Genomic DNA, 19,221 nt, shown 5'->3' with positions numbered 1-19,221 from the left:
AGGTGCCAGTCGTGAAATAGCAGCAGTCAGGCTTGGGGGTGATTTCATGGCTCTGCTTGTTCAGTGCTTAGAGAACCTGCCTTTTGGTGCTGTGGAGTTTGGTGACTGCTGTGTGGATGTCTGTAAATGCATTCCAGCAGCCGAGATGCTTGTAATGTTGGTTCTGGGCAGGTAAGTGAAGCAGGGCTTATTCAGTAGTGCCTCGTGCTGCCTGCATTCCTGAGGCCACATCCGATCTGAGACCAGCACACCTAGGGACCAGCGAGTCTTTAAAGAAAGGAAATCCGTTCCTTTCATCTTTCTTCTTTTATTCTGTCACCATGACATAGCCCAATCCAAGCTCAAGCCCTATTTTTCATAGGAACTGGATCAAAATCAATGGGAATATAATCTTTCTTGCATCACATTGTATTCTGAAAAGAGGAAACTGCAACCTCTCTCTTGCACCAGCTCAAATCCTCCTGAGATGTAGGTATCACACTGAAGTCACTGTCACACTGAACGCTAGCTGTCATCACTGGTTCACTACTGGACGGATGTGAACAGAGGTGGCAAACCGAACAACGCACGTCCCTCATATGACTAATTTGGAGGATATTATTTCTTTTCTTTTAAGTGGGGAAGGCTTCTATCATGGTTGTGTTTTTTATTACATGTCATGTTTTATTTGTTAACTTACCAAAATGCATACTTTCCAAATTTTGTTACAGAAAAGGATGAATCTCTGTGCAGATGTTTTCTCTGTGCAGATGCGTGCATTTAGCACAAATGACCTTTGAAAATTCAGCTGATGAGTTTATAACGTTACGCTAAGTTGGAGACCTCTGAACTGCAGGTGCAAGGTAGGCGTTTTGCCTTGTGTGTGGGCAGTGCCTTATACACTCTGGATAAGCACGTGTTGAATTTGTAGCTCCTGGCTAATTGTAGAGTCCCATATTACAGAATATTTGAAGAGAGTGGGCTGTTAAGGGTGGTATAAAGGAGGAATACGCCTTGTGCAGGTTGTGGTTATCTGTGTTGTGAGCCTTGCAGACAGAAACCCATCCTTTTCTTCAAGCTGCCAGGAGTCAGATCAAATGGATGACTAATTTTTTCGGATGCTTGGAAATGGCAGGTCACGTGGCTGAGGGCAGAAGTCGCCTCCTGCAGGGGTCTGTCTGCCTGATCTCCAGCACAGCTGGCAGGCAGCAGCTCTGTGTGCTCGCATGTGAACTGCTTGTGACCTGCAATACCTGACAGGTGCTGTGCTCGGCTGGGCCCTGCGCCAGGGTAGCGTGCTATCTCTAACAGCTCTCTGGCTCTAACTGACTGTACCTGAAATGCCTTTCAGGATAGACACAAAGCTTAAGCCATCGAGGAGTGAAATAACAGAATAATTGGATAGTTTAGGTTGGAAGGGACCTGCGGGTCTCTGGTGTAAACCCGCTTCAAAGCAGGGCCAGTTTAGATCAGGTTGCTGAGGCTTTGTCTGGTTGAGTCTTGAGTATTTCCAAGGATGGAGTTTCACAACTTCTTGGGGCCCCTATTCCAGTATTTTGACGGCTCTTATTGTGAAAAGTAATATAATTATTTCATAATATCTCACTGGAATTTCCCTACTTCCAAGCTTGTGTCTATTGCCTCTTGTCCTTTCACTTTCCACCTAAAGCACATGCAAAGGCTGCCTGCACGTTTTTGTCAAACTGTCCTTAGCTCTGGATGCTGGGGGTTTCACAGCCTTGGGGTGGCTGTGGCCAGTAATATTTTACGTCAGACCAAATCCCAGTGACCTCTGAGACAACGTGCAACTTGTGGTTGTAAGGCCCGTAAGGAAGGGTCTTACGGGGTAGAGCTGGTTATTTTGTGCTAAGGGCCTCGAGGACCTCCGTGCAGAGGGGCTGTTTTGAAGGTGGGTGTCTCAAAATATTTCTCAGGAGTAAAATATTGCTGAGCAAATACATGAAGTCCTTGCAAGGACAGACAAACTGTCTTACCCCAGGCCTTGTTGCGGTCCTTTGATTTGCAGAGAGAACGATTACAAGTGTGATTATAAGCCCGGGAGATTTTGCTGTGGTTGGGGTGAGTTTGGAGAGGATTAGGGGAGCCCTCTTGCTGCTGCTGCTGCTGTTCCAGGCACAGATTTCCCGTAGCATGCATATGGCTTCCTGTCCTGTTTGCTGTGGTTTTGTGTTGGGCTCTGCACCAGTTTTTCCATCGTCTGTGATTACTTTCCGTTTTTCCCGTCGTTGGGCAGTGGGGACTGTGCCTGCAGGCTGCAGCTGACTTCTTTCCTCTTGGACTGCCTCTCATGGTCTGTGCCCGTGTGCGTGCCTCCTCTCTGGGAGGGGAGGAGAGTTCCCCTCCCTTTCCTTGTAAAACGCCCTCTCCAGGATGCTCCAGTAGGAGCTGGTGGGAGGGAGGGAGTTCTGACTGCACCGAAATGTCATAAAAAAAAAAAAAAGGAAAAAAAAAATAAGGCAACTGACAGAAGGGAGAACTTGTCCTCAGATTCCTGCTTTATGCCGCAGCATAAACCAAGTCTCTGAAAGTGCTGTGAGAGCTGGAAGGAGGCAGAAATGAAGTTCAGAGGCGCGGTAAGCTTTACTGAACTCTTTTGATGTTTTTGCAGTTTTGAGATGCGTACCTAGGCAGAAGAAGGGAAATAAAGGTTCCAGGGCTTCAGCAGGAAAGTGAAACGTTTGAGCCGGCTTTGTGAAAGACGCTTCAGTCAGAAAGTTACGCGAAAGTGGTTGAAATAGGGGAAAAAACAACAGGAGACAGATGTTTGGAGGTGGAAGCCAAGGTGGGAGTTCAGAAAGTGGGAAGAGAGGGGGCTAGCGGCGCGCTGCTCCAGGGGAGAAGAAAGGGTGGAGCTTCCCCTTGGGTGGAAGGGGCATGAACAGATCCTAAGGGTGGTGGGCACGGGTTGTGTCCTACCCAGGGACACCCAGCTCCTTTCTCTGTGCTCCCACCCCAGAGAACGGCAGGAAATACCTGCTTAAAGACTCATTGCCACTCAGTTCCTCCAGGGTGTATTTACTTCAGCAAAACTTTGTCCATGTTTTAGCAGCAACCAGGAAGCCCGGCTCTGTGTACTGCATTGCAGAACTACCCAGAGCTTAGAAAAACGACTGTGTGGCAAAAGCTTGAGAGGATTAGGATTGCTGCTTGGAAAAAGATGAATAAGAGGGGAGAAAAAACAACGTACACAGTACTGCGACAGTGAGGGCAGACCGTGAGCTTCTGTTCTCTGTGGTGTGACACAGGAAGAGGGACGTTCAGCTAGGTGAAAGCTGTCAGATAGATGTACAGATTATTTTCATGCAACGTGTAGCTGTGCCACGGAATTCACTGACAGGGGAAGATGTCGAGGTCAAGAATGAGGGAACGTTATAAAAAAAGACCGTATGCGGCGTTTTGGCTGGGTAAGAATGTCCAAAGCTTTACTTGGTGAAGTTACTAAATTTAGGAAGAGAAAGTTTGAAAACAACCCGTCTCGAGGTTTAAACAACTCTCTAACTCTGGAACCAGGGTATCCCATCCCTGCTCAATCTAGAAACCCTTGCATCTTTTCCCAAATAGTTTAGTGTTGACCGCTGCCTGAGAAGCAGTCGTGGAGATGAAGGGAAACACAATGCTTGTGGAGGACCTGCCAAGTGACCCCCAACAGCAGGGTATTTGGATTTCTCTTGGCATGGAGGAGCCAGCGAGCCCATGTCCAGCAGTGGAGACAGAAAAAGACTTTTTAGGGGTGATCTCTGAGTGCTTTCATCCGAGTCTGATAGCAGCGATGTCGTCTAGGGTGGTGGTTGATATTCTCCGAGAGAACATGTGGGTGTGGAAGTGCCCTTCTCGTGCACCGGGAATGCACTGGAGTGCGCCTTCTGTTTGGGAAGTTTTACTATCTTTGAAAGCCTTAATGGTCTGAAATGGCTGTGTGGGGTGTGTGGAATCCAGCGCAGAAGGTGGGAACTGGGAACGTCTAGTGCGGGGAAGGGCAGAGCGCAGCAAGAATAACAGTGTGAGTCACGCCGTGTTTGTAGCGAGATGAAAGGATGTGTGCACTTAGAGGGGACTGCAGCGGTTAGAAAAGAACAGGGAGGGGGGCCACGGGGGCAGCACCCCATCGCTGCAAGCTGGGAGGCAAGGGAAGCCAGTCCATGCCATATGTAGGCCAGTGTTTGAGCTCCTGCTCCCATCTCACCTGCTCTGTCTGAGCTAAGGCAAGGCAAAAGTGAGCTGAAAGTATTGTGGCAAGGCAGAGATCCGAATTTTGGTTCTGGAGGTTTGTCATCTGTTTGTCTTCTGCAGCTGCTGTAGGATGCACAGGCCTGAGCTCGCAGGTGGTACTGCTAGGTGTGCTGGGATCAGTGACATCTCTGAGCTACCAGCAGCTTGTGCCACCTGGTCAGGAGCAAAAATGTCAGCTCCCTAAATGCAGAAATTCAGTGTATTCACTTCTCTAGCCTTGGTGATTTTTCTGGTTTGCCTCATTCATATTTCTTGCTATTTTATATTGAGCTTGTTTATTGAAACATCAGCATCCCTTCTGAAGGGTAAACAGTTCTCCTTTCCTTCAGATCAGTTCTTAAAATTACCTTTGTCTTTTCACTAACAATTGATTCTTTTTCCTAACTCCCCCCAAAAAGAGTATCATCCAGAAAATATAATTATATAAAATATAATTAAAACATAATATAAATATAAACACACAACAAACAATATTACCTGCTTCCCATGCAAATCTCCATGGCTTCCTTTGCTTTATGGTCCACCATTATTTGCATTTCTAATTTACATTTGAGCTCCTTAGATAGATTCTTACTATTCTAAATATTGCAAGTGTCAAATGTCATTGATTAATGTATTAAGAGTAATAATTAACTGCAGCAACATCCACACCCTGTGTTATTATTTTTCAAAGATTAAATTTTTGCTCTCACAGTTTTAACTCCCCATGACCTACATGCATTTAATAGATACTTAAAATATACACACAGTGTGATTACATAGCTCGCATTTCCCATTCTGCTTTCATTTCAGGGTGGGAGATTAAATGGCTCTGTAGCTTGAGAAGTGGGGGAGACAGAACCTATGGCTTCTAGGCAGTTTGCTAACAGAGACATAACAACAAATCTTTGCGAGAGCAAAATAAGCTTGCCTCCCCTATGTTTCTGATTATTTTATGTTTTCATGTATTCCAGCTTGTCTCTACTTAAAATACGGAAGACTTCAAAATAAACACAGGAATTAGTCAAGGAAGTAGCACTTGTCTCTCCTTAGTATCATTTTGGAATAGTGTATTCTATAGTTAAATCCATTCAATATGTGTTTTAGGGTCAGGAGGGAAGTATCAGAGAGGGAGAACCATGTTCCAGCACGGGCAAAGTGCTCCCCGACTCCAGACATTCCTTTGTTGGCAATGGAGTGCTCTGAAAGATGCCAGAATCAAAAAAATCGTTCTGCTATAAATGGTCCTTGAGTGGCAGCAGCTGACATGGTAACTTCTTTGCAGGGTTGTTCCCTGTTCCTCTACTAGTCCACGTCCTCAGAGTTTTTATCTGTTCTTGATCTCATTCAGTCTGAACATCCTGATGTGTCTCAAGTTGCCTGCTTCAAACAGCTTACCACTTCGTGGGAAATATGGCAATTGTCATTGGGATTGTATAAAAGAAAAAACAATTTATTTTTTTTCATTAAACAAGCCCAATACCTGAGATGTGCGCCATATAAATTCTTGCCTGAGCTCAAGTAGCTTCAGAAAGGGCAGGTAAATCCACGCGTTTGTTTGAAGAGGATCTCTACATGAGCCATGGGGCTGTCTGTCAGGAAACCCTCTTTCCACCCCAGCTGCTGTGTGTGCAAAATATATGGCTGATTTTCAAGGTGGCAAAAGGTGGGAGAACACCAAGTGGCTGCACTTCGACCTGTTGGGGTTTCACTGGCAGGCAGCAAGTGCTTGACTAAGATCCCTTAATTCAGACCCACCTTAGCAGCTTTCATTACTGCCTTCTCAATGTAAAAGGAAAGAACTATCCCACTCTGCACCTCAGGAATTGAGGCCCTGGATAAAATAGTTGATTTTCGTCTGCTCTGCTGTCTAGCCCGTGCCCTGTCCAAACAGGCTGTAGAGTAGAGTAGAAATTGGAGAATTTTATTTTCCTTCCTGCAGCTTTGGCATGACACTGAAGAATGTTACACAACCCAGGAGACAAACGTGCTTTAACTGCCACCTCTCCACAAGAAGTTCATTATTGGTTTGAACTTCTTATTGTCCTCCAGAATCTAATCTGAATTTCCCTTCCCACTCGCATTTGGTTCTTGCCAGTTCTTCCGTTCCCGGCTTTGTAACTATTTCTGGAGCCTGCAGATCAATCATCTTTCTCTTGATACTGAGATAAAGATGCCTGACTCTTTCCATGTGGCACCAGCTTCCTGCAGTCAGCGTCCTGCAACTCTCCTGCTCCGCTGAATGGATGCGAGCTCGTTTGTGACAACGCATTGTCAGAGGAAAATATTACAAACATACTTTATAGATTTAGAAGCAGAAATCTCATTTTTGTTGTGGGACTTTTCTTTCTAAATCAGGTGATGATAAAGCTTCCCTGCTCTGTGTAGGACTTTGAGAGCTCCAGGTGTTTTCGCACGTGTCGCTCAGGGATGCTCCAGGAAGAAGTCAGCAGCACTTGTGTGCCTGGAATTGCTGTGTCAATACTGAGCACTCAGTTACCCCTCTGGGAATCGAGGCTAGGAAATTTGGGTATAAAAGACTCCTTCCTACACACGTTGGGATATTGCGTATTGCACAGCTGTAGACCAGCTCATGGACAAAGCAGTGGTGGGAGTTACTTGCTCAGTTCATGTCGGCCCTGGGCTCCCATGCTGGTGGCAGAGTTGCCCTCTCTCTTCTTCCTTCGCAAAAGAAAAATTCCCCAGAAGTGCTCAGACTGACTGAGTGACTCAAGTGCTTTGGAACTTGCTGTGCAGAGTTCAGAAAGCCGTGGGTTTTGTTTTCGAGGTGTATTGGATCTCCAAGTCCTGAGCAGAGGAAAGTCTTTATCATGCTTTTGGCACTTTGCACGGTTTAAAAGTAAAATATTTGTTTACACCTTCGCAGTACTTTGTCGGATTTACAAACTCAGTAACTTTTATACTCCTAGGAGCTGTTCATAAGGGTATTTTCTGGTCTTGTTGATTCTGCTGCATGAATACAAAGAAAGGCTGGAACATCAGCCAACATAAACCTGGCTCTGCAGGCTGCATTGAGCAGCACCAGTTTCCACCAGCTGAAAGTCTCTCCTAAAATGTAATCACACGGAAGAAAAAGGCATGTGGAAGTAGCACTGCTTTGGTAATTGCACTGGCTCGGGCCCACCATTCAGGAGTGACGGCTTTTCCTTTCCTGGCAGCGAGCCACTGTTGTGCTGACAGCTCTGGAGAAGAGATTAAAAGCAAGGAGTGGGTTAAAATAGTGTGGGAATGAGTCCCTTGGAGTTCTACCTGGGGATGGGCTCAAGAAATGCGGTGGCCACGGTCAGCTTGTATTCTCCGGAGCAGGAGTGACCATTAGGACAGTGATTTTAGGGAGGAAGGATGAGTTTGAAAGAGAAGACAGTGACACTCCTAAGCCCACAGGCACCAAGATCAGGTGGAGATTGCTCAGATTTTTGCAATTCCCTGCTTGCAGCCCATGCTGGGTGTGAGAGGCCCGAGGTAAGGCATTACCATGGTATATCCTACAAAGGCAGGGATCCTTAGCCTCGTCCCTCTTTTGAGACCTGTAGGCAGGGTGAGGATACTCGTGTTTGAGGTGACCTAGCTACATGCTACTGTCAGGCATCTGTGCTCCCTTTCCTTCTTGCCCCGGGTCTGACACTCACCTGATCCTGTGGTAAGGTGATTCGACTCACTGAGTTGACAGAAAACTGCCTTGGTCTTTTCATCTGCTCATTGTTTGCTGGTTTAGTGGTTTATTGTTGTGTTTTCATCGCTTCCGCTCAGAGGCAGGTAATTGCTTGCATTAACACATGCCATGGAGGCAAAATCCACAGGAGGGGATGCTCTCCTTTTGGTGGAAACTTACCTCTCAGGTGGTAGTTTCACGAAGAGCTGGCAATGGCCTAAACTGGCCCTGCTGCTGAAATGCTTGCTCCTGCCCATCTCGCTTGGTTCCAGTGCTGTGCCACCATACCTGTCGGCGGTGTAAGTGATTATATGTGGGAAAACAACCTAGATGAAAATAATTTATGTAAAAATTGAGTTAATGTTATTCCAGGTCAGATTTCCAGTATTCCAGGTCAGATTTCCAGTCTAGCATATTGTAAAAGTGCTAGAGCCAGCTGCACAGAGGGCAGGTGGGGCAGCCCCTTTTGCCTGTGTTCTCACTGTGACAGCAGCTCGGCTCTCTGTGCTCTCTTAGGAAAAGTGATTTTCGCAAGGAAAGCCCCAATTGGACCCTCACAGCCCATATTCGCCTAATTACCTGGAATACTTTCTCCCTACCACAGGGCTTTCAGAATTGTCCAAGCCAACCTTTTGCATAGCACAGGCCAGAGGATGTTGTAAATGAGCAGTACGTCAGCCAGAGGTGTTTTGGCAGAGATAAATCTATCTATTAAAAGCAAGTTCTGCTGCAGAGGTGCTAAGGGAGTGAGTCCTGTTGCTGCTTTAAGTTAATTAGCTTCACTGTAACATCCTTTTAACCCCTAGCCAGGATTTTCTAGCATTAATTTACAGCCACCTGATTATTTTTTTTTACAGCCACACAGATTTTTAAAATAACTGTCATTTAAGTTATTTTTACTTAGTGCCTCACTGTCATACTCATCAGTCAGTAGGAACATACGGTCATCATTTCCAATATAGTGGCATCTTTATCCACTCTCTTCCTTCTGCATGACTTTTCTATTTCCATTTTAAAAAAGGATTGATTTTTACCCCCGTCAACATGGCATTTGTTGAAGTTAATGGTAGTGAAATGGTTAACGTAGACATTTTAAGTTGGTGGTAGGCTTGGACCTAAGCAATAAAGCAAACGATCAGATGGTGGCACAGAGGAGCACGTTGCTCAGCAGTGGTTTGTGACTGACGTATTGTATTTGCATTGAACTTAGCCTTGGGAGGGTACAGCACTGACTAAATTCTGGAGAATCTGACTGTATCATGGGGAGAACAGAACCTGGTCATGTTTAATTATTGCTGAAAATTTGCATATATATTTTTTTTTAACGGACCAAAATTCTGGGGTATTTATTTTCTTCTCACTGGGAGAGGTTAAACTCCAATGAGAGGAAGAAAGCACGGAGCAAACTGACAGCTACTTAGGCTTAAATGCCTGTCCCGGAGGAGGCGGCCGAAGTACAGAGTTCTGTGTTGGAAGTGGGATGGATTTGCTTCTTCCTTAGGCTGGATGCCTACAGCTGGGATCGGTTTGTCCCGAGCTCGAGGGAGTGGCTGATGAAAGAGCTGCTGAAACTGCTAAGTGACGTTTTCTGTGAAAGTCTTCAGGATTATATAAACTTGGATTAACTGTGCGAGGGTGGAAGTTTCTCCTCAGTCATTTTTTGAGGCAGCTGTTTTAAAACTGTATTCATAAGCTCAGCCACTTGCAAACTACGGATTTTCTTCTGTTCCTGCTTTCGTTCCCATTACCTTGTCTGAAAGCTGCTCCAGAATTACACAGCTATGATATAAGCCTTCTAATTCCTAGGCTGAGTTTATCTGTGTGTAGTTTATCCCTGTTTGTTTGCCATTGTTGTCCTCTATCTCACCACCTTTCTTCTCCAGGGCTTACACCTTTCCTTTTTGTCTTGGCAAAGAGGGTAGAAAAAAGCCAACAAAACGCTTTGTCGAAGGCATGGAGGAATTGGCTTGGAAGGTTTGGACATTTAAAAAGGATTACTTATGACAGTACCTGCAGAAATCTCCCAGACTTGACTTTTGAAAGCTTACAAATCAGGCCTTCCAGACTATGAGACCAACTTAAAACAAAATAAAAAGGAAAATTTAAATGGTGTTTCCCTGTGATACAGTTTGAGCCATTAGGGTGGATCTGGATTTGAGATTTCCTAGTAGCAAATTGGAGGAGCTAATTTTTCTTTTTAAAAGCTGCTAGTTTCATGCAATGACTTATGCCCAGGCGTTGGGCTTTCAGGAAAGAAGCCAATTATAACTTGCATAATTTGGCAAAACTTCTTTTGCAAATGACTGGTAAGTCTGAGCAACTGCAAGCTGAGGGAATTTGCACCTATTTCAGCCCAAATTTGTACTTCATCGGGACTTCTCTTTATTACTACTTAATAAACCTTAAGCTAAGATTTCTTCTGACCAAGGTTTTCATTTTTTTTCCCTGCACGCCATCAGTCCCTGTGCTCTGACCACTATTATATCTTGAGAAGGAGCAGAAAGGAACTACCTGGCAACGTGAGTCAGCAAAACTCATCTACATCATTGTGCAGGGTTTTTGGGCTGGAGGACAGTGTTTCAGCAGCGGTCCAGCATTCCTGGTGTGTAAACCCCCTACAGGAAAGGGTGACTGGGTGTTGCTGTCAGTGCATGAGCCCGTTTAGGAACAAGTTCCACTGTCATTTGTGCCAGTGATGGGGAATATCCCAACAAGACATGCTCTGAAATGCAGTAGTGCTTTAGGGAAATGATTTAAGAGAAGGGTGTCTGCTGTGAGGAGTTTGCAAAGTAAGAAGGATTTAATACCATAAGGAAACACAGCCAGATGTGAGGCAAATTGTTTAATATGTTGTATCTCGTCTCTGATTTCTGTATTGTCTCTCGTCGTCACCTCATACATCGTCTATCTGTCAGGTCTAATTGCGTTTACTAGAAATTTTCCCTGCAAGTAGTGACTGAGTCACTCGTGCATGTTTCCTTCTCCTGTTTTAGTATGTGAGGTTGAATGAAGTAAGAAGTCAGCAGACCTATGTTTTCCAAAGATGGCTGTGTCTGAACCACATCATGCTGAAGATGTAACCTTTAAAAGAGTGTCAGAAGTAGAAGTTGCTTGATATGTGGGATAGATTTTAGTGTCGGTCTAAATTTGTAGCAGTGGCATGGGATGCCGAAGTGCCCCTTTCTGTTACTACTGAATTTTCCCAGAATTTCCCATTGGGTATCTTGCTAAAGCTTTTAAATTGGTCAGTAATGTGAAGCCGTTTGCTCATGAGATGAATCATCATTAGTCATAAAAGATTCCTTATGACTTCCCGTTATGAGAGAGAAAAGGAACAGGAGAGAGGAGAGCACTTTTCAGTCTCACTCCTGTTGAAGGATGCCTGGGAAAGGAAATCCTACTTTTATTCTCTTCATGTGAAATGCTTGTTTGATTAATTGATTTATTTAAAGTGGTTGGAAATTTAGCAATAACTTTTCCCTAATGCCGGCTTGTCTTCCATCAAAACAATTATAAACTAACTGATAAAGTTAGTATACATGATCTAACATTTTCAACAGTAGGGTTATTCTAATGTCCTCTCCTATTTATAGGTTGTCCATGAGTAATTGTGGTTAATCATTCTTACGGACTCAGTGCTGCACAGAAAACCACACGTCCCAACCTTCCTCTGCTTTTGGTTGCAGGGAGCAGGGAGTAACGGTGTTCGTTTGACCATGGAGAGCGCTCTGACAGCCCGCGACCGCGTGGGGGTGCAGGATTTTGTCCTGCTGGAGAACTTCACCAGCGAAGCAGCGTTCATCGAAAATCTGCGTAAGCGCTTCAAGGAGAATCTGATCTATGTGAGTAACAGAGGGGCAGAAACAAAAGTCTTCACAAGTGACCTGAATTTGGGTATTTGATACAGCAGATGTAGGGATTCTGAGACAATGGTATCACTTTGAGTAGACCGTAGTTGATTATCTCAGAACAAGACTGGGATAGTGTAATGTTAATTCATGTAAGAGCCTCTTTTGCAGTGATCCAGTTGAGGTCTACTGGCATTTACTGGTCCTTCCAGCACTGAAAAGCCAACTCACACCACATTTTTCCATTTCATGAACTCACTCTGTGGTGGGCTTTCAGCAACCCCAGGCTTGAACCTAATCCCAGATGGTATATGAGAAATAATCCGGTATTCTTGCTTGTTAGAAGCACAAAAACCATGCATAGGTGCTGTTTTTCCAGCAAGGATGAGGGGTCTAGCATAACTCCTGCAGTGTCATTCTTCATGAGGAGGTCACTTCTTCAGCACCCTTGGCTCTTTGGAGGGCCTTAGCCCATCCCGTGCTGCAGGCAGGACTTGTCAACCACAGGAGCTTTCTGAGCAATTCTGGTCTCTCAGAGAAAATCCACTGCTAGTCCTTATGTAACCTCTTCATTTTGTGCTTTCTTTTTCAGACATACATTGGCTCGGTTTTGGTGTCTGTTAATCCATACAAGGAACTGGAAATCTACAGTAAACAGAACATGGAGCGATACCGCGGTGTCAGCTTCTATGAAGTTTCTCCTCACCTGTGAGTGGCCTGTGGGTAAACAGCGTAGTTTGTGCCATTCCCACACCGGCGTGTGCAGTAATGACGTGTGAAAGCAAGAAAATAGGACTTGTCCCAGATATATCCCTATGATTTTTAGGGCATTAAAGGATCTTTTAGAGGGTGTGGTGTATGGCTCTTTCTATTCCTGTTTCTCTCTCCAAAGAGGATGAGTTGCCTTTGCAAGAGCAGTATTTGGAAAGGGAGGTGGTTCCTTTCTGGCTGGAGGAACAGAGCTGCTTACCCAGCCCTGGCAGGACAGGAGTTCATTGTTCCAAGGTTACTTGGGGTCTGCATGTCCGGATCGTGAGTTTCCCCTCCTGCTACATCGCTCATTCAGCATAATGCTAACTAGGGGAAAGAGTATGTATATATGTGCGGTGGTTTCTTTCCTACCTCTCCTGTTACTGCCTGACCAATATTTATCTGGTATTTCCCCTGTTGCTAAGATACCATGAGCCTTGTTGGAACAAGGAATGTATTTATTTACATGGTCTGGCGTGGTGAGCATTCCCAATTTCCCATTCGAAAAAAAAAAAAAAAAAAAAAAAGTTTGAGGTTTGAAAGTTATTTTTGAAAGCATTTGAATTTTTTTTGTCAGACTGAAAGAGAAAGATGACTGGGAGCTGAGGACATTTGGCTCAAAAATGCTTTCTTTCAGCGCCAAGGGCCAAATTCTGAGCACTTCTTGGAGGCTTTTTTTTTGTGTGTGTGTTTTCTTTTTTTTTTTTTTTTTTTTTTTTAAGAGGTCTTGGAAGAGCAGATGATATTATTTTTGAGCAAACTATTTGGATTGTTTCTTATTACTGGCACATAACCCAAAAGAGTAAGCAAAACAGAATGCGCTATGAGCACAGAGGGGGACAGAAACGCCATTACTTGGGAAAGTTTGAATATTTAAAGTTGTATTTGTTAGGATAAAAATGCGATTTTTGTAGTGTTTCAGGCTTCTTTGGTGGATCTACGTGGGAGATGGTTAGACCTGAAAACCCCAGAGTTCAAATCTGCTGAGTTCTCCCCTTGATCTATGTGTGTCAGCACATTCTGTTCATGTGCGGATGCCCTAAATAAGAGAGACCTTCCCCCAAAAAAGTTATCAGCAGTTGCTCAAATCAGCGTCAGGCAGTTCCTGATGAAGCAATGGAGGTGGTGCAGAGGTAGCAGCTCATGCCTCGAGCTTCATCACTTTGGCTTGTGATCTAGGTGCTCTTACTGGCTTCTTTGTCATGGGATGATAACTTTGTGACTCTCAGGAAAATTGTTGGGACTGTGGCTACCTTTTTATGTGTGTGCACTAAGTGCACGACTGAGCACGATGGCAATGTTGATGTGTGACGTGGAGGGCTAGGCTGCTCTGCTTTAATTTCTGTGAGCACTACACAAAGTGATTTAAATCACAAAGCAGCTGATTATTTCTTAAGCTGTCTTCTTCCTTGCTGTAACTAGTCCCAGGAGAAATTGTAAAATGTGCAGCTCGTAAGTAAAAACCCTTGAGAGCTGGGATACCAAACACCAGTGCTGCTCCAACTGGAAAAAGAGTATTCTTTGTTAACTGTCATTAGCATCCCATTAAAAAACATTGTATCATTCGATTATTTATGCATTTTAAAATCTTCTGCAGAGCTCTGGAGTTATCTGTGCTGTAGTACTCAGTGCTTCTCTTTTTGGAGTATTTCAGGTGTATTTTCTTTTTACTATTTCTCTTACTCTAGGCTGATTCTAGAAAGTATTGCTACTTCAGTGTCAAAAGTGTTGAAGCTTGGCCTGAGCACAGGGTTTGCTGGGAAGCGCATCACATTCAAAGGGGAAAATGTAGCCCTGTGGTCTTGAAACACAGCATACTTCCCAGGCTGCTGTGTCACATCCTGTCCTATTTATAGCCTGCTGCGGGGTTCAGAGATGGTGGCTGCAAATGGGACAGTGAACATTTTTAAGTAAAGGGGATTTTGCAAGTGGTGTGCATCACTGTTAGCGTTCTGCTTCAACAAGTACCATAAACTCCCCCAGTAAAGACAGGCAATCCAGAGGCAGTTCATAAAATTTAAATTGAATTTATATTTATTCAACCGTTTCACTTTCAAAATACTCCAGAGACAGAGTTTGGATGGGAAGAGAAGGACTTGATGAATTTAGTGGGGTAAGTGTGCAGTTGTGTTGCTAGGTAGCTCAGCGGTGTTGCCTTAGCACCAAGTATTAATAGACTTGAGGAGGCCATGGCTGTTATTTTGGTGTGATCATTTTTAATTAATTTTACAGCACAAGATTTAAAAAAAAAAAAAAAAAAAAGAAGAAGCAAAACCCAATAATTATTAAAAGGTTGTCAAGTGTATGAATTGTATGAAGACAGGGTATGTGCTTGATAACCATGTGTAGGACAGCTGAGGATTTTATTACCAAGGTCTTAAATGAGTGTATTTTGAAGGGCTAATGCTCCTCTTTCCTCTTATCCCCTCCCATTGCATCTGGTCCTTCTTCTCTCTCCTTCCACAAGCACTTGCTACCAATGTTTGTCAAACTCATCCTCCTGCACTCTGGTGTTGTAAAAGAGTGTAATTTTTGGTAAAAGAACCCGTCTGGTCTACTGTGTGGAGGAAAATAGGAGAGAGAAAAAGAAATGAAGGAAGAAGCAGGAGTTGAGGGACAGCAGCAGTAAACCCTGGTTATACGCAGGCAGGAGGAGGCGTTTGATGTTTTGGGTAGTGCCTGGCCTAAGCTGGATGGTTGCTTAATGTAGCCTGCTGGATGTTTTAGCAGTCTGTTCTGGCGTAATCCAGTTCTTTTTATAATCTGAGAGAAGCTACAAGAGGTTGGTTGGGCTATTCAGGAGCCACGTAATAGGAGCCACCCAGATAGCAAAGTGCAATTGTGACCCTTCTGTGTCATCGCTTAAAAGATGATCTAGAATAAAGATCAGTGGAAAACAAGAAATTTCCTGAATGCAAAGTTTTTTTTTATCCTGGGTACCCATGTCAAGAAATCATGTTTATTTAGAAAATTAAGTTTATCTGTACCAAGTAGTCTTTTTTTTTCTTTTTTTTTTTTTTTTCAGTAAACATTCTCACCTGAGTAGGTGAAATGGTCAGGGAGAGCAAACGGCTCAACTCTTTTCCCTTTCATAGCTTTCCATATTCACTGTCAAATGATTTAAATAACATGAAGACCTTTTCCAAAAGAACAGTTTTTAAGGGAATTTAGCTTTTAGATTTATGTTATCACCCTGCAGAAACTTGGCCCTGCGGTTAAGATGTGCACAGAGATGTCTGAAAGCGTTCACAGCAATATGCTCTTACCCAACCCATGGACGTGCATTTGTTTTTGAGGTGTCTCCGTTAGGAGTTTGCGTTACAGGATGGTCTTAGCTGAGGAGTCTCAGCCCTTCATTTGTGGAAACAAACTAATGTCTGGTTGTCGTTGTTCCGTAGCTATGCTATCGCAGACAATTCGTACCGCTCTCTGCGCATGGAGAGGAAGGATCAGTGCATTCTGATATCGGGGGAGAGCGGGGCTGGCAAAACAGAGGCCACCAAGAAGATCCTGCAGTACTACGCGGTGACCTGCCCAGCCAGTCAGCAGGTTGAGACGGTGAAGGATCGCCTGTTACAATCCAACCCTGTCCTGGAGGTAATTCTAGAGTCTGCAGCACTGAAGCTTGACATTGAGTCATAGCAGCAGTACTCACATTTTCCGGCTGAGGGGGTGGAGGCAGCTGGACCCTACTGGGCATGATTAAGCTGTCTGTGCAGCGTGGATAGTGTATCCTGGGAACACAGGTTCACACCGTGTGGGCGGATCGTTTGTACTGCACACAGGGGAATCCCAGCGTGCTTCCAAGCCAAAGAAATGGTCATCGGCTGCCAAACTCACTTGGCCCTTTCCTGTCCACCAGGAGCAATTCAGAAGTGGCCAGACTGCAGGGGAGAGAGAGGGATTTGAAGCGGGAAGAGTCCTGGTGTGCTGCATAAGTTTGCAAAGCCAGAACTTGACACATCTCCCATGGTCAACTCTGCCCTCTGATAAATGCATTTGTGGGTGCATTTTCTAGTGCTGTGGTGTCCTCTAGTGTCCAGTCCTGAGCTGCCTTTGTAATTCCCTTTAATATTTCTGTTCTACTCAACCCTGTGCAGTGTGCAGGGAAAGGTGTGCTCCCCATGAGTGGGAAAACCCTGACAGGCCTAGGCCTGTTAGGTTAGTGCCCGCTGTGAGCAGCAAGCAAATGAATTACTGCAAGCAAATAGCTGTGATGAAAGAGGAAGCTTTGAAAAGATTGTCAGGCATGACGTATGCTGTCGGCAGTGAATTGGCCTTAAAATAAATTTGCTGGGGGTGTGGAATTGTTTTTAGGGACATGTTTCATCTGCAATACTTGCACTGGGCATAAAGACCAGCATTAGTATTTTGGGTGGTAATCTGTTTCCTTCTTGCTTTCCCTTGCAAAAAGGACAAACCTAAACTTTAATGGCCATAAATAGATAACTGGCATCTTCACCAAAGTGTATATAAATAATGTTATTTGATACTGATTTATTTTTCTGTAATCATTTCTCATTTTAGGCCTTTGGAAATGCAAAAACCCTTCGGAATGATAACTCCAGCCGATTTGGGAAATACATGGATGTGCAGTTTGATTACAGGGTAACTTCAGATCTGTTTTATACTCCAGAACGGGTCCCACTCATAACAGATCTCTGTTGCCTATACTTTCCTGCACTGATGTGTGCATAGAATGCGTATTTCCTTGTTGACCATGTGAGCAGTCTGGGAGTGAAGTTTGGTTCCAGAGGTTTTTATGGAACACACTTTCCTTTCTTTCTCCCCTCATCCCTCTATATAGTGAGAGTGAGAATAAGTCCTCTTGTTTCTGAGGTACATGTGCACTGTGAAATGGATACTCCCAAACTAACTCCACATTAGTCAGCTGTGGACTGAAAATAATCTCTGTCCTGAGTAACTTTGCATAGTGTTTGTTTCAATTCTGATTCAAACTACCCCACACTAGGAATATGAATGTAATGCAGGAACCGAGTAGCTAGATGTATCATAGTCCTTTAAACTTCTCAATACGTAATTCCTCCACACACAGAATTTTGTTATTATTTTGTGTTGAATCCCTTCTGAGAAGGAAGAATATACAAGTCAGGATATAATTCAATATATGCTGTAGCCATGTTCTATATAATTGTGTATTATTTTCACTTGATAGCTCATTTTATGTATGCTTCAAACCTCAAATTGATGTGCATTTGCCAAAATATATCTTGTGATACAAAGTAACAAAAGATTTTCTGCCTTTTTGTAGTCAATCATTTTGTGATTGTGTGTCGTTGAACAGACTGCCAAAGAAGCAGAAATATTTTCCTCTCTGTTGATGAACTGTTTCAATATATCTGGTTTGATTTAGGGCGCTCCTGTTGGGGGCCACATCTTGAACTACCTCCTGGAGAAATCTCGAGTTGTGCACCAAAATCATGGCGAGAGGAATTTCCACATTTTCTACCAGCTGCTAGAAGGAGGGGAAGAAGACTTACTGCGAAGGCTAGGCCTTGAAAAGAACCCACAACAGTATCACTATTTAGTAAAGGTGTGTATTAACTAATAATTCTTAAGATATTGTTATATTTTAGGACAAATGTATCCTCAGTTGACTTTATATCTTCATTTCCTCGCTTCAAAAGAAACACTGAGATAGCTCCTATGAAAAGAAACATATGGCAGAAGTGCATTGTGCATAATATACCTTTGGTAATGATATACTTATTTTTATCAAACTGTATTTTTAGGGTCACTGTGCAAGGGTCAGTTCCATAAATGATAAAAATGATTGGAAGACTGTGCGAAGAGCCTTGTCCATTATAAGCTTCAATGACAATGAGGTGGAGGTAAGACTTGTTTGACCGCACAGCTGATTTTCCCTCTCTTGAGAATTTTTCTGCTCTGATTTATTTCGAACCAAAGGCAGCCTTTAGAGTGCATGTGTTCCCTGCAAAAATTGTGAAACAAAATACAAAATGAGTGTTTGCAGTGTATTAACTAACACAGAAATCTCACTGCTGTTTCATTCTGTATCCATGCCTGATTTCTGCCTGTTGCTTCCATCATAGGACTTGCTGAGCATCGTGGCTAGTGTTCTGCATCTGGGGAATGTGCAGTTTGCTGCAGATGAGCAAGGAAATGCTCAGGTCACTACAGAGAATCAGATTAAATATCTGGCTAGGGTGAGTATCACCAGTTAGAGATATATTACATTAAAGATGAATTAGTATGGCTTCCTTATTTTGAACATGGTAGCATTATATTATTATCATTTAGAATACGATTTAGAAGTTGTTAAAAATGTGCTTTTATTTGATGTAATTGCAATGCAAATATTAACATTTAAACATTTAAATATTTTATATTTTTATACATTTACTTTACATTTTTGTACATATACATTACATTTTTATATTTTTATATATTTTTACTTTTTTAACATTTTTTAATTGACAACTTCTCTATTTACCACTTGATCCACCACTGACGTGAGGTTTTTGCCTTCAGGCAGTGGGATAGGAATAGACCTACTCTGGAGACGAGTTTTGAAGAAGTCTATTCATGGCTTTGCTCAGTCAGTTCTTTGTGCCAGAGCAGTCAAACCAAACTATTATGTTATATGGCAAAAAGGAGTTGGTGTGCAGAAGGAAATGGAATGACTGACATTGCAAAAAGGCTTGCAGTGTGAATGGGAAACACAGGGTTGTTTCACTGGACTGTAATTTTGTGGACTAG

At 43.5% G+C, this 19,221-nt stretch overlaps 1 protein-coding gene across 5 annotated transcripts in view; it reads left to right on the top strand.

Annotated features, from left to right (window-relative positions):
- MYO1C (myosin IC) overlaps positions 1-19,221 on the top strand; it is a 56,721-nt gene that overhangs the window by 22,311 nt on the left and 15,189 nt on the right. For 4 of the 5 annotated variants that reach the window (XM_032201029.1, XM_032201034.1, XM_032201032.1 and 1 more), the window contains 7 exons: positions 11,569-11,724; positions 12,323-12,438; positions 15,879-16,077; positions 17,008-17,088; positions 17,855-18,034; positions 18,234-18,332; positions 18,555-18,668. In XM_032201029.1, coding sequence (XP_032056920.1) covers positions 11,599-11,724; positions 12,323-12,438; positions 15,879-16,077; positions 17,008-17,088; positions 17,855-18,034; positions 18,234-18,332; positions 18,555-18,668 — 915 coding nt within the window. In that variant the 5' untranslated portion in view covers positions 11,569-11,598. Of the gene's footprint in view, positions 1-2,453; positions 2,574-11,568; positions 11,725-12,322; positions 12,439-15,878; positions 16,078-17,007; positions 17,089-17,854; positions 18,035-18,233; positions 18,333-18,554; positions 18,669-19,221 lie in introns of those variants that run through there. The other variant, XM_032201030.1, reaches the window with a different exon arrangement.

This window comes from Aythya fuligula, chromosome 20 (assembly GCF_009819795.1).
Source record: "Aythya fuligula isolate bAytFul2 chromosome 20, bAytFul2.pri, whole genome shotgun sequence".
Taxonomy (NCBI): domain Eukaryota; kingdom Metazoa; phylum Chordata; class Aves; order Anseriformes; family Anatidae; genus Aythya; species Aythya fuligula.
The sequence above is the reverse complement of the archived record's forward strand: the minus strand, read 5'-3'. Positions and strand labels throughout refer to the sequence as shown.